Source organism: Rhinoraja longicauda, chromosome 36, assembly GCF_053455715.1.
Source record: "Rhinoraja longicauda isolate Sanriku21f chromosome 36, sRhiLon1.1, whole genome shotgun sequence".
Lineage (NCBI taxonomy): Eukaryota > Metazoa > Chordata > Chondrichthyes > Rajiformes > Arhynchobatidae > Rhinoraja > Rhinoraja longicauda.
This window is the reverse complement of record NC_135988.1, coordinates 2,563,370-2,578,058: the sequence shown is the minus strand read 5'-3', so window position 1 is coordinate 2,578,058 and position 14,689 is coordinate 2,563,370. Positions and strand designations below refer to the sequence as shown.

At 46.0% G+C, this 14,689-nt stretch overlaps 1 protein-coding gene across 1 annotated transcript in view; it reads left to right on the top strand.

Annotated features, from left to right (window-relative positions):
• Positions 1 to 14,689, top strand: part of LOC144610161 (inositol 1,4,5-trisphosphate receptor-interacting protein-like) — a 20,115-nt gene extending 5,426 nt beyond the window's left edge. The window contains exon 2 of the mRNA XM_078428711.1: positions 12,867 to 14,689. Within this exon, the coding sequence (XP_078284837.1) occupies positions 12,868 to 14,481 (1,614 nt within the window). The 5' untranslated portion in view covers position 12,867 and the 3' untranslated portion in view covers positions 14,482 to 14,689. The remainder of the gene's footprint in view (positions 1 to 12,866) is intronic.

The following is a 14,689-nucleotide window of genomic DNA, read 5'->3' as shown; positions in this document are numbered from 1 at the left end:
AAGGTAACAAAACAGGCAATACAGGCTGAAAAGATGAAGTACGAGGGGAAGCTGGCCAAGAATATAAAGAAGGACAGTAAAATCGTCTTTAGATATGTTAAGAGAAAAAGAGTAGCAAAGTCCAATGTGGGTCCCTTGAAGGCAGACACGGATGAAATTATTATGGGTAAAAGGAAATGGCAGAATAGTTGAACAGGTACTTCGGATCTGTCTTCACTAAGGAAGACACAAACAATCTCCCAGATGTACTGGAGGACAGAGGATCTAAGGGGGTAGAAGAACTGAAAGAAAATTTCATTAGGCGAGAAATAGTATTGGGTAGACTAATGGGACTGAAGGATGGTAAATCCCATGGGCCTGATGGTCTGCATCCCAGGGTCCTCAGGGAGGTGGCTCTAGAAATAGTGGACATATTGGTGATCATTTTCCAATGTTCAATAGATTCAGGATCAGACCCTGTGGATTGGAGGATAGCTAATGTTATCCCACTTTTCAAGAAAGGAGGGAGAGAGAAAACTGGGAATTACAGAGCAGTTAGCCTGACCTCGGTGGTGGGAAAGATGCTGGAGTCAATTATTAAAGAGGTAATAACGGTGCATTTGGATAGCAGTAAAAGGATAAGTCCAAGTCAGCATGGATTTATGAAAGGGAAATCATGCTTGACTAATCTGGAATTTTTTGAGGATGTGACAAGTAAAATGGATGAAAGGGAGCCAGTGGATGTAGTGTATCTAGACTTTCAGAAAGCCTTTGATGAGGTCGGTGAGATTGGTGACTAAAATTAGAGTACATGGTATTGGGGGTAGGGTGTTGACATGGATAGAAAATTGGTTGTCAGACAGGAAGCAAAGAGTAGGAGTAAACGGGTCCTTTTCAGAATGGCAGGCACTGGCGAGTGGAGTGCCGCAAGGCTCGGTGTTGGGGCCGCAACTGTTTACCATATATATTAATGATTTGGAAGAGGGAATTAGAAGCAACACTAGCAAGTTTGCGGATGACACAAAGCTGAGTGGCAGTGTGAACTGCGAAGAGGATGTTAGGAGGTTGCAGGATGACCTGGACAGGTTGAGTGAGTGGGCAGGTGCGTGGCAGATGCAGTATAATATAGATAAATGTGAGGTTATCCACTTTGGCGGCAAAAACAAGGAGGCAGAATATTATCTCAATGGTGTTGGGTTAGGTAATGGGGAGGTGCAGCGAGACCTGGGTGTCCTTGTACACCAGTCACTGAAAGTTGGCGTGCAGGTACAGCAGGCAGTGAAGAAAGCTAATGGAATGTTGGCCTTCATAACAAGAGGATTTCAGTATAGGAGCAAAGAGGTTCTTCTGCAGTTGTATAGGGCCCTGGTAAGACCACATCTGGAGTATTGTGTACAGTTTTGGTCTCCTAATTTGTGGAAGGACATCCTTGTAATTGAGGCAGTGCAGCGTAGGTTCACGAGATTGATCCCTGGGATGGCGGGACTGTTATATGAGGAAAGATTGAAAAGACTAGGCTTGTATTCACTGGAGTTTAGAAGGATGAGAGGGGATCTTATAGAAACATATAAAATTATAAAAGGACTGGACAAGCTAGATGCAGGAAAAATGTTCCCAATGTTGGGCGAGTCCAGAACCAGGGGCCACAGTCTTAGAGTAAAGGGGAGGCCATTTAAAACTGAGGTGAGAAGTAACTTTTTCACCCAGAGAGTTGTGAATTTGTGGAATTCTCTGCCACAGAGGGCAGTGGAGGCCAAATCACTGGATGGATTTAAGAGAGAGTTAGATAGAGCTCTAGGGCTAATGGAATCACGGGATATGGGGAGAAGGCAGGCACGGGATATTGATTGTGAATGATCAGCCATGATCACAATGAATGGCGGTGCTGGCTCGAAGGGCCGAATGGCCTCCTCCTGCACCTATTTTCTATGTTTCTATCATGATCATGGCTGATCATCTAAAATCCTTGCCCTGTTCCTGCTTTTCTCGCATATCCCCTGATTCCTTTAGCCCTAAGTGCAAACTCTAACTCTCTCTTGAAAGCATCCGGTGAATTGGCCTCCACTGCCTTCTGTGGCAGAGAATTCCACAGAATCACAACTCTCTGGCTGAAAACCATTTTTTTGTCATCTCAGTCCTAAATGGCCGACCCCTTATTCCTAAACTGTGACCCTTTTATTGGAGGGAGGGAGAGGGAAATGTTTTTGTTAAGTTACCTAAATTATAGAATTCAATAATATATTATATAATAGAATTATATATTATATTATTAAATAGAATTATACAATTCTAAATTGTCAAATTCAAGCCCCCCTCCTCTCTGAACACCCACCATCCCCCCCACCGGACATCGCCTCAGCCTCCATCTACTCATCTGCTCTCCTCCAACCTCAACCCCCACCCTTGTTGTGTCTTCCACATCCCCCCTGACCTCCCCCTTTCTGATATGGAACAGTCTGTCCTCAGCAGGGGCCTCACCTTTGTTCCCCTCCGCCCCCACCTCAACGCGTTCCGGATCCGCCACGATGTGGAGCTCTTCTTCCGTCGCCTCCGCCCGCGTGCCTTTCTTTATGGGAAGGAGCCCTCACCACCAGGTGATGACCTCTTCTCCCATCTCTACCAGTCCCCCTTCTCTTGGACTTCCGGCAGTCTGCCCTCCAAAGCCTCCCAATCGTTCCCCAGCCCCGCACGGCCCGATTTTATCTTCTCCCCAAAATCTACAAACAGAACAGCCCTGGCAGACCCATTGTTTCTGCTTGTTCATGTCCCACTGAACTAATTTCCACATTACTCGACACCATCCTATCCCCCCTGGTCCAATCTCTCCCGACCTATTTCCAAGATACCTCACATACCCTTCGTCTCTTGAATGACTTCCGCTTTCCAGACACTCACTCCCTCATCTTTACTGTGGATATTCCGTCACTCTACACCTCCACCCCCCACCAGGAAGGTCTTAAAGCCCTCCATTTCTTCCTCGATTGCAGACCCAGCCAATTTCCGTCTACAAGCAGTCTCCTCTGCCTGGTAGAGCTGGTCCTTACCCTCAACAACTTCTCCTTCGACTACTCCCACTTCCTCCAAATCCAAGACATAGCTGTGGGCACCCGCATAGGCCCTAGTTGTGCCTGCCTCTTTGTAGGGTGCATCGAACAATCACCGTTCCAGGAGTGCACTGGCCCAAACTCTACCTCCGCTACATTGACGACTGCATCGGTGCTACCTCCTGCATCCATGCAGAACTCACTGACTTCATCAACTTCATGACTAATTTCCATCCTGCACTCAAATTCACTTGGACCATCTCCGACATCTCCTTAGCTTTTTTAGATCTCACCGTCTCCATGACAGGAGAGACTATCGATTGACACCTATTACAAACCCACTGACACCCATCGCTATCTAGACTACACTTCTTCCCACCCTGCCTCCTTTAAAGACTCTATCCCCTACTCCCAATTCCTCTGTGTACGCCGCATCTGCGCCCAGGATGAGGTGTTCCATACCAGGTCATCGGAGATGTCCTCATTCATTAGGGAACGGGGGTTCCCCATTTCCATTTCGATGAGCCTCTCACTAGGTTCTCCTCGATATCCTGCAGCTCCGCTCTTGCTCCCCCTCCCCCCATTCGTAACAAGGACAGAGTCCCCCTTGTCCTCACCTTCCACCTCATCAGCCGTCAGATACAGCACATAATCCTTTGATATTTTCGCCAGCTCCACCTCCTGCTAGCCACATCTTCCCATCTCCACCCCATTCTGCTTTCAGCAGAGACCGTTCCCTCTGCAACTCCCTAGCCAACTTGTCCCTTCCCACCCAAACTATCCCCTCCCCAGGTACTTCCTCTGCAACTGCAGGAGATGCATTAACTGTCCCTTTACCTCCCTCCTCGACTCCATCCAAGGACCCCGACAGTTTTTTCAGGTGAAGCAGAGGTTTACTTGCACCTCCTCCAACCTCAGCTACTGTATCCGCTGTTCCAGGTGTGGCTTTCTGTATATCGGCGAGACCATGCGTAGGCTCGGCGATCATTTCGCTGAACTCCTCCGCTCAGTCCGCCTAAATCTACCTGAACTCCCGGTTGCTCAGCACTTCAACTCCCCCTCCCATTCCCACACCGATTTTTCTGTCCTGGGCCTCCTCCATTGTCAGAGTTCGGCCCAGCTCAAATTGGAGAAACAGCACCTCATATTTTGCTTGGGCAGCTTGCACCCCAGCGGTTTGAACATTGACTTCTCTAACTTCAAGTAGTCCTTGCCTCAAGTTCTCCTACCAGTCTTACTGTCTATAACTACTCTTTATCTCTGTACTGCCCACTCCCCTGACATCAGTCTGAAGAAGGGTCTCGACCTGAAACGTCACCTAATCCTTCTCTCCAGAGATGTTGCCTATCCCGCTGAGTTACTCCAGCATTTTGTGTCTATTATAGAATTCAACATTCAACCTGCTGCCCAAGCGAAATATGAGGCGCTGTTTCTCCAATTTGTGTAGGGCCTCACTCTGACAATGGAGGAGGCCCAGGACGGAAAGGTCAATGTGGGAATTGGAAGGGGAGTTAAAGTGGTTAGCAACTGGGAGATACGGTAGGCCTTGGCAGGTGTCAGTGTTCAATGAAACGTTCGCCAAGTTCACACTTGTTCTCGCTGATATGTAGGAGTCCACCTTGGGAACACCGGATGCAGTGGATGTGGTTAGAGGAGGTACATGTGAACCTCTGTCTCATCTGGAAGGATTGTTGGGGTCCCTGGATGGAGGCGAGGGAGGAGGTATAAAGGTAGGTGTTGGATCTCCTGCGGTTGCAGGGGAAAGTGCCAGAGGAGGGGGTGGCTTGGGCTGGAAGGGATGTGCGAACCCAAGGGGTTGCAAAAGCAGTTCTTTGTGGAAGGCGGAAAGGGATGGAGATGGGAAGATGTGATTAGTGGAGGTAATGAAAATGTCGGAGGATGATGTGTTTGATGCAGAAGCTGGTAGGGTGAAAGGTGAGGACCAGGGGCACTCTGTCCTTGTCTCTGCAGGGAGGGGAAGTGACAGCAGAACTACAGGACACACAGGAGATATATGCAAGGGAGCCATCTATGACAGAAGGGGGGAAACCCACACTCCCTAATGAACTAGGACCTCTCGGATGTCCTAGTATGAAAAACCTCATATTGGAAGCAGATACAGCAGAGACGGAGGAATTGAGACTAGAGGATAGCATCTTTGCAAGAAGCAGGGTGAGAAGAAGTGTAGTCCAGATAACCATGGGAGTTTGTAGGTTTGTAGTAGACCTCCAAGGGCGGCCACGGTGACGCAGCAGTAGAGCTGCTGCCTTACAGCGCTTGCAGCACCAGAGACCCCAGTTCGATCCCGACTACGGGTGCTGTCTGTTCAGAATTTGTACATGATCGCGCGGATTTTCTCCGAGATCTTCGGTTTCCTCCCACACTTCAAAGACATACAGGTGTGTAGGTTAATTGGCTTGGTGTCTGTGTACATTGTCCCTAGTGTGTGTAGGATAGTGTTAATGTGTGGGGATTGCTGGTCGGCGTGGACGGCGGGACGAAGCGTCTGTTTCCGCACTGTATCTCTAAACTAGACGTCAGTCGGTAGTCTTTGTCCTGTGATGGAGACAGAGATCAAGAAAGGAAAGAGAGATTTTCAATTTTTCATTTTCATGTGCTCTCCTGACTTCCTCTTTCTGAAGTCAATAATTTGTTGTGGAATGGTGAGATAAAAATATAGAGGAAGGAACTCTGACCTGAAACATTAACTCTTTTTATTCCCACAGATGTTGCCTAACTTGTTGAGTCCAGTATTTTCTGGTTTTATTTAACACAACAAAGTGTTTTTCATTCATGCGTTTATTCCTGCACCTGTGTGCATTGCACTACAATCTATAGTATGTGGCTAAAATGCTGTTGACAGGGTAACAGTGGGCAGATTGTGAGCGATGTGTTACCTTAAAAGATGCTTTACCTTTAAAGATTTCTTTAGTTCTATGGAAATGTGATCAACAAAGAACATTCCACCTTCAAGGAGTAGGAATTAGAGACAAATTCTTCTCCTTTAAAGCTTTTACATTTCCAGAGAAACCTTTTCTATGTTTCCTCCTGGTGTCCTGCTTCTTGACAACTTACTTGGTATTTATTGTCAAGGGTAAGATTTAAGTCTCCCTGACCAGTGATTGTTCCTTTAAAGTGTTTTAAAACACATATTTTTGTTAATATATTTTTTAAGCATGTGTCATCTGACAAATTCAAAGTAACATTCTCTTAAAAACCTGAAAATTGAAAAAAATGCTAGCAACACCAAGTAAGTTTAAAGGTAAAGCAATGTATGATGTTTGGAAAAGTTAGGGCACCAGTTCTAAGGTACAGGTGAAGTGATGGGGTGGGAGAAGGGGAAGGAACTAAATAGGTCTGTAATGGGATAGTAGAAACAAGGAGCTGCAGGGACTCACTTAGACAAGACACATCCTCGCACCCAAACAGTCTTTCCAGGCGAGGCAGAGGTTCACCTGCACCTCTTCCAACCTCATCTATTGTATCCGCTGCTCTAGATGTCAACTTCTCTACATCGGCGAGACCAAACGCAGGCTCGGCGATCGTTTCGCTCAACATCTCCGCTCAGTCTGCCTTAACCAACCTGATCTCCCGGTGGCTCAGCACTTCAACTTCCCCTCCCACTCCCAGTCTGACCTGTCTGTCATGGGCCTCCTCCAGTGTCATAGTGAGACCCTCCGTAAATTGAACTGCACTGTCCCCTTCGTGTTGATGTGGAAGGATTCTATCATGCTCTGCAGTTTTGGTGGGCAGCCAATCTTTGGGAGAGCCTTGAATAGGCCATCTCTGCTGACAAATCGAACGCCTTGGTGAGGTCAATGAAAGCAATATACAGGGGCATCCACTGTTCTCTGCACTTCTCCTGGAGCTGGCGAAGGGAGAACACCATGTCTACTGTTGACCTTCCAGCTCGGAAACCGCACTGTGACTCTGGGTAGACACGTTCTGCCAGCTTCTGTAGGCGGATCAAGATGACCCGAGCAAAGACCTTGCCGACGATGTTGAGGAGGGAGATGCCTCTGTAGTTGTTGCAGTCACTTCTCTCGCCCTTGTTCTTGTAGAGGCTAATGATGGCATCCCTCGTGTCCTGTGGTACAGCTCCTTCTTGCCAGCACTGGCAGAGGACTTCTTGCAGAGGAAGCAGTAAGGTAGTCTTGCAGTACTTGATCAGGTCAGGGGGAATCCCATCGCTGCCTGGGGCCTTGCCTGAGGCCAGGCTGTCAATGGCCTTGCTGAGCTCTTCCACCGTCGGCTCTCCAGCTAACTCATCCATGGTCGGCAGGCACTCGATGGTGTCAAGGGCTGAGGAGGACACAGTGTTCTCTCTCTCTCGAGTAGAGGTCGGAGTAGTGTTCCACCCATCTCTCCATCTGCTGGCATTTGTCTGTGATTACTTCCCCAGTGGAGGGTTTGAGGGGGGCTGTCTTGGTCTGGACTGGTCCTAGTGCATTCTTAATGCCATTGTACATTCCCCTGATGTTCCCTGTTATGGCGGCCGTCTGGATGTCCTCACCAAGCTGTGTCCAGTACTCATTGGCACAAGGCCTGGCAGTTTGCAGAGCCTTGCTCCTGGCAGCCCTGAGGATCTGCAGGTTCTTCTCGTTGGCTGACCGCTTGTACCCTGCTAGGGCGGCGCGCTTGGCTTCGATGACGGGAGTCATCTCGGTCGACTTGTCCTCAAACCAGTCGTGTGTCTTTGAGATCTTCTTCCCAAAGCTAGCCAAGGCTGTGTGGTGCATGGTGTCCCCCAGAGTTTCCCACTTCTCTGTTGCAGAGTCTCCAGGACGCGAGGTGCCAAGCTCTCTCTCAAAAGCCTCTGCAAACTGTTGCACGAGGTCTGGATGGGGCATCTTGCTGACATCGATGTGGGGTTTCCCCTGCTTCTTGGTACGGTAGAACCTCTTTGGTTGCAGCCTGATCTTGCAACGCACCAAGGAGTGGTCTGTGTGGCAGTCCGCACTGTGGTGGGAGCGTGTGTGGAGAACGTTCTTGAGGGCAGCAAGTCTGACTAGGATCAGATCCAGTTGATGCCAGTGCTTTGAGCGTGGGTGGCTCCAGGATACCTTGTGCTGGGGCTTTGTCTGGAAGAACGAGTTGGCAATGCACAGGTCATTGTAAGTGCACAGCTCGAGCAGTCGCTGTCCGTTCTTATTCATTTTGCCCACACCACACTGCCCAAGGCAGGAAGACCACGATTCGTGGTCTGTGCCCACTCTGGCATTGAAGTCGCCCAAGGGAACAAGTTCTTCCTTGTTGGGGATGCTGCTGATGATGGATGCAAGGTTCCCGTAGAACTCGTCCTTTGTGCCTGATTTGGTAGACAGTGTCTGGGCATACACACCCTTTATAGGTAAAATAATTGAAAAAGTTGTCTACCAACAACTTAGCAAATATTTGACCTTAAATGATCTCTTTGACAACTTTCAATCAGGTTTTCGTCCCTTACATAGCACTGAAACGGCCCTGATCAAGGTCTTAAATGACATCCGTTTAAATACCGATTGCGGAAAAATTTCAGTTTTAGTATTTCTTGATCTTATTGCTGCCTTTGACACTGTGGACCACAACATTTTAATAGACAGACTAGAAACTTGGGTTGGACTTTCAAGCACTGTCTTAAATTGGTTTAGATCCTACCTCTATCCTAGGACAGAAACTATTATGTCTCCATTGGAAACTTGGTATCCGATCAAGTTAAAATGGCATGTGGAGTTCCCCAAGGATCAATCCTTGGCCCTCCTTGGCCAATCCTTGGCCCTCTTTTATTCAATCTCTACATGCTTCCATTAGGACACATCTTAAAAAACAACAAAATTGCCGACCATAACTATGCAGGTGACACTCAAATTTACATAGCCCTCTCTCCAAATGGCTACAGTCCCATCGATAATCTCCATCAATGCATTGAACAGACAAACAGCTGTGTGAGACACAATTTTCTCCAGCTAAACAAAGGTATAACCGAGATAATTGTCTTTGGTGCACATGGCAAAAGATTGACAGTCAGTGCCCACCTTGATTCTCTCTCTCTTCAGACTAAAAACCAGGTCAGAAATCTTGGTGTAATTCTAGACTCTGATCTAAACTTCAACAGCCACGTGGGCGGCACGGTAGCGCAGCGGTAGAGTTGCTGCTTTACAGCGAATGCAGCGCCGGAGACTCAGGTTCGATCCTGACTACGGGTGCTGCACTGTAAGGAGTTTGGACGTTCTCCCCGTGACCTGCGTGGGTTTTCTCCGAGATCTTCGGTTTCCTCCCACACTCCAAAGACGTACAGGTATGTAGGTTAATTGGCTGGGTAAATGTAAAAATTGTCCCTAGTGGGTGTAGGATAGTGTTAATGTATGGGGATCGCTGGGCGACGCGGACTTGGTGGGCCGAAAAGGCCTGTTTCCGCGCTGTATATATATGATATGATATGATAAACTCGATAACTAAATCAGCCTACTATCACCTGAAAAACATTGCAAGAATTAGAGGTTTCATGTCTCAACAAGACCTTGAAACGCTCATCCACGCATTTATTTCGAATAGGCTTGATTATTGTAATGGTCTTCTGACAGGCCTATCTAAATGGGCTGTTTGCAAGTTGCAGCTCGTCCAAAATGCTGTTGCTAGAGTCTTAACAAAAGCAAAACAATTTGAACCCATCACACCAATTCTCAGATCTCTACACTGGCTACCAGTCTGTCAGAGAATCGAATTCAAAGTGCTCCTAATTGTCTACAAATCACTTAATGGTGTTGGACCAAAATACATATCAGACCTTCTCTCACTTTACATCCCAGCGAGGCCCCTTTGGTCAACTGGGACCAGTCTATTAAACACTCCAAGAGTAAACACAAAACGGTGAAGCAGCTTTTAGTCACTCTGCTTCGTGCATCTGGAATAAACTCCCCGAAGAACTCAAACAGGCCCAAACTCTAAATATATTCAAAACTAGGGTTAAAACCTTCATGTTCTGCAGTGTATATGACTAGCACTTTGATTCTTGCTACTCTATATATCTTACTTTTGGTCTATTCTTATTACTTTTTATATCTTATTACTTTTTATCTAATTTTATTACTTTATTCGCTCGTGTGTCAGACGACGTTTGCTCGCTGTTGGCATCTGTCATCGTCCAACATGTTAACAGAATTGGTCGCCCGTCGCAAAGCGCATCGTGTCGTCTTTTCCGGGGGATCGTCACGAGGAGGCTTCTGTCATGATTCCCCATCACTCTATTAATCTTACTTATTACTATTATTTAATTATCTTATTACTCTTATTATTTGTATTTTCCAACCTTTTCTCCTTGTTCTATAATTGTTCATGTTCTGTGTAAAGCACTTTGAATTGCCATTGCTGTATGAGATGTGCTATATACATAAACCTGCCTTGCCTTACCTTGCCTTCCTTCACCCGCTGCCCCCCGCCGGCGGCCTCCATCCCCAGGCTCGCTGACATACTCCATCTTGGAGTATGACAAGACTTGGGTGGCATTGTGGCGCGGCGGTAGAGTTGCTGCCTTACAGCAAATGCAGCACCGGAGACTCGGGTTCGATCCTGACTACGGGTGCTGTCTGTACGGAGTTTGTACGTTCTCCCCGTGACCTGCGTGGGTTTTCTCCGAGATCTTCGGTTTCCTCCCACACTCCAAAGACGTACAGGTATGTAGGTTAATTGGCTGGGCAGATGTTAAAAAAAATGTTCCTAGTGTGTGTAGGATAATGTTAATGTGCGGGGATCGCTGGGCGGCGCGGACCCGGTGGGTCGAAAAGGCCTGTTTCCGGCTGTATATATATGATATGATTCATATCATATCATATCATGATGATATGATATGATATGAATCGGGCTGAGGAAGTGCACCTATCCACCTTCTCCAGAGACCCTGACCCGCTTAATTACTCCAGCACTTTGTGTCCTTTCGGTGGGTGAAGAAGGGCTCACCTTGCGAGTCGGGAGTGGGGTTGGAAGCCGGGTCTCTATACGGCCGGGGAGACGGTGCGAGCCGGGGATGGGTCAGCAGGTCCATAGGCTATATCCGACACCTATTATATAGGGGTCGTTAAAACAAGGGTTAACTGTATTGTCACTGTGAAGCAGTTAGGAGAGAAGATTCTCCCCGTGACCTGCGTGGGTTTTCTCCGAGATCTTCGGTTTCCTCCCACACTCCAAAGACGTACAGGTATGTAGGTTAATTGGCTTGGTAAATGTAAAGAATTGTCCCTAGTGGGTGTAGGATAGTGTTAGTGTGCGGGGATCACTGGGCGGGGCGGACCCGGTGGGCCGAAGGGCCTGTTTCTGCACTGTATCTCTAAATCTAAAAATCTAAAGATTGAGAGCATTGTTAATTCGTTCACGACACATTTAATTTGTGTCTGATTCTTCCTACCAACATCTCTGCGTTAAGGAGAGATTTGATTACTTATTAGATATTATAAATGATGTTTCTGCCAGTATTTTTTTCAACCATATTGGTTGGAGAGAAAACGGTCACCATTTTAACATTATAAGATCAGAACCGTGTTAGATGGTGAGGTGATAGAATGGAGACAACAGGAACTGCAGATGCTAGAATCGTGAGTAAAACACAAAGTGCTGGAGTAACTCAGTGGGTCAGGCAGCATCTGCAAAGGAATGCACAGCTGTCTTTTTTTCCCTGGCAAATAATGGTTCAAAAGTTAGCCCGGTCTACTTCAAACTGGGATGTAGTTCACCACGTATGAGATGAATATCAAAGTTAGAGTGGCTTACTAATTTGTTTTGATAACCTATGCTAGGATCTGAGAGGAATATTTCATATTTCAGCTTCACCTTTAATTCCTCTTTATCTGACCTTTCGCCTTTTTGAATTTACACGGCTCTTGGGTGAGTGAAATGTGTAGAAAAATGCAAAATTCAAAGTCTTAGGGGCTAAATTCATTTTGTTTTATGGCTGCTGTGTCTTTATTCCTGACTAATCATTGTCAAACTACCAATGCTTGCCCATTGGCCCGAGCGTCCTTAGTTTTTCTTGCTGATGTAAGTATAGACTTTTAAAGTCTTTTGGCATTATCTAATCAGAATGCCAGGTACTTGTTTTGCCATTTACAATTGTCTAATCTTTAATGTTTATTGGGTGGCAATGTTCCCATGATTTCTAACTACATTTCTAATGCGTCACAGCACTGGTAACTTATGTTCTTAGAATTATTGTCTATGTCCTGACCTCATTACTTGCTATCCACCGGCCAACTCCAGTGAAACATATCTGACGGCAATTGTAGATCAGGAAGGTACCTGCACATATATTATGAAATAATGATGGAAGATGAAATCTACATACTAAAGCTCTCGTTTGTTTGTTTGTTTGTTCCTGAACTACAGCCAAAACGGTGCACGATAGCGCGGCAAATCTAGGCCCACCTTACTCACCGTCATCCCTTTGGTGCTAATGGAAGAGGTTTCATTGAAATCGGTGTTATATTTTTAAAGTTGTTCACATTTTAAAGATTAAATCTACTAGGGAGGAGGGAGGGAGGGAGGGAGGGAGAGGGGTGGAGGGAGGGAGGGGGGAGGAGGCAGGATAAGGGGGGTTGAGGGGGATGGAGTGGGGGGGAGGGGATGGAGGGGGAGGGGGGGTGGAGGGAGGGGGTAGGGCAGGGGAGGGGAATGGGGGGGGGGGAGAGGGTGCTGCACCAATGCAGGAGAGGTTTGGGCCCAACGGGTCCACTTGGTCGAGTGTTTTACAAATGTTTCATGCAATCTTCCATGGTCCCAAAATAGCTGATCCTCTGATAGATGAACGAATGTGTAGTTTCCACTTGAATCATACACGCACCTTCTGAATATCTGTTATCTGCTTGTTCTCTGTAGGATGCCAACTGTGTTAAAGCTTTTCAACGTGTGCGTTTTGATGATCACAGGGAGCCTGTACCACCCTCGTCTTCTCAGTGATGAAGTGGAGAGTGAAGAGGTCCAGAACAGAATTAAGGAGCACGAGTACCAGTACAGGCTGGAGATAGAACGGCTCCAGAGAGAAATGGAGGAAAAAAGTAACCGTGATCGTAATACAAAGAATACATTTGCAAAAAAGGAAGACTCAGTAAAATGGAATTGGAACACTCATGTTATTCTCCTGCTGCTCACAATTCAGTTCTTGGGATTCTGGCTAGGTGACACTTTGCCACGCATTCCCCAGGACTATAATAGCGAGGAAGAAGAGGAAGAAGAAAATGAAAATGAATTTCCCCAAAGAATTTACAGCGGCATTTTGAATATTCCTGATCAAAGTGTCCTGGATCAGTTTTACAACATCTCCATTCAGAATGTGAGCCAAGAGCCAAATCAGACCTGTGAATTTGTAGAAAGCTTTGTGGACAATCTTTTGGAGGCCAGTAGGAATCTTTGTCAGTGGAACTCTGAGCTGATCCTTGAAGACTGTGTGGGTATTGGGAGTCAGTTTGAAAAATGGGGCTGTAAGATACCATCTATATGTGATATTTTGGTTCCAATTTTTCTCCAGGATGGATATTGTTTTAAACCAGAGGTTTGTTCCTGTGACATCCCACCAGAAAAACAGAGTTATGGCAGGATTCTCATGGTTACACCAAACAATCCTGACTTGGGCTGCCAATGTAAAACCACACAACTTGAAGGGGATATTCTTTGCCTTATTCACAACAAGAGATTTGAACCTGATGTTCGTGCCAATTGCCTTGCTTCTGTCATGTGTACCGATTGGTATTTGGATTATAAGAAGGTAGTAAAATGGTTCAGGGATTTATTAGCCAAATCTTGGAACAAAATTTGCCATAAATATGATTTTGAACTTACCGTTTGCAATATTACAGGTTGCTGTGATTTAAAAGTACATTATCAGTCTGGGCGAACCATTTGCATACAAGTCTTTCCTGCTGTGCGGCTGAAGAATTCAGATGTCCAACTTGTACCTAGTTTTTTAGATTGCTCGATGAATACTCCAATATCCACGACCTACTGGAACATTTCCTGTGCAGTTTGTGAGTACCGGTTTCTACAAATCATTGCCAAAAATACCCCCAAAAGTTCATGTCATCTCAAATGCCTTCAAATACTGATCTTTTTAATGGAAAAACAGCGCAGTTCTCCAGACCAGCGACATGTTCTTGGTTCCTATGTCTTTAAGACTGTCCTTATGCATCTGCTGTTAAGTCAGCCATTTTCAAACTGGCATGAAAGTCACCTCGAACATCGGCTGAGAGATATGTTAAAATATCTCGGAAAATGCTTGGATGAGAAAAGGCTACGGAGATTTATGATTGGAAATCAATCACTTCTTAAGCAAATTGAAATTCCAGAAATTCTTCTAAAAGCAGAACCTATAAACCTCTTCCGGTCATTTGTAATAGAACATGATTCTTACAGTCAGGCACTGATGGAGTATCAGCAAATATTAAGGGACATGTGTCCGTTAATGATGGAGTGCATTAAAAATTATACAGCCAGCTGATTGAAAACATTGTACTTGTTCCCAGTAGACAACAGGAAACGTAGATGCTGAAATCTTGAGGCTTCGCTCCCTGGTTGGGACCAGAATTATTTAAGATATGTAATATTTACATTACTATTAAGAATAAAATCAATAGATTTTTTAAAATATCAAGAATAAACTAAAAGAATACATTTAATAGATTTTTCTTCAAAAATAAACTTTATTC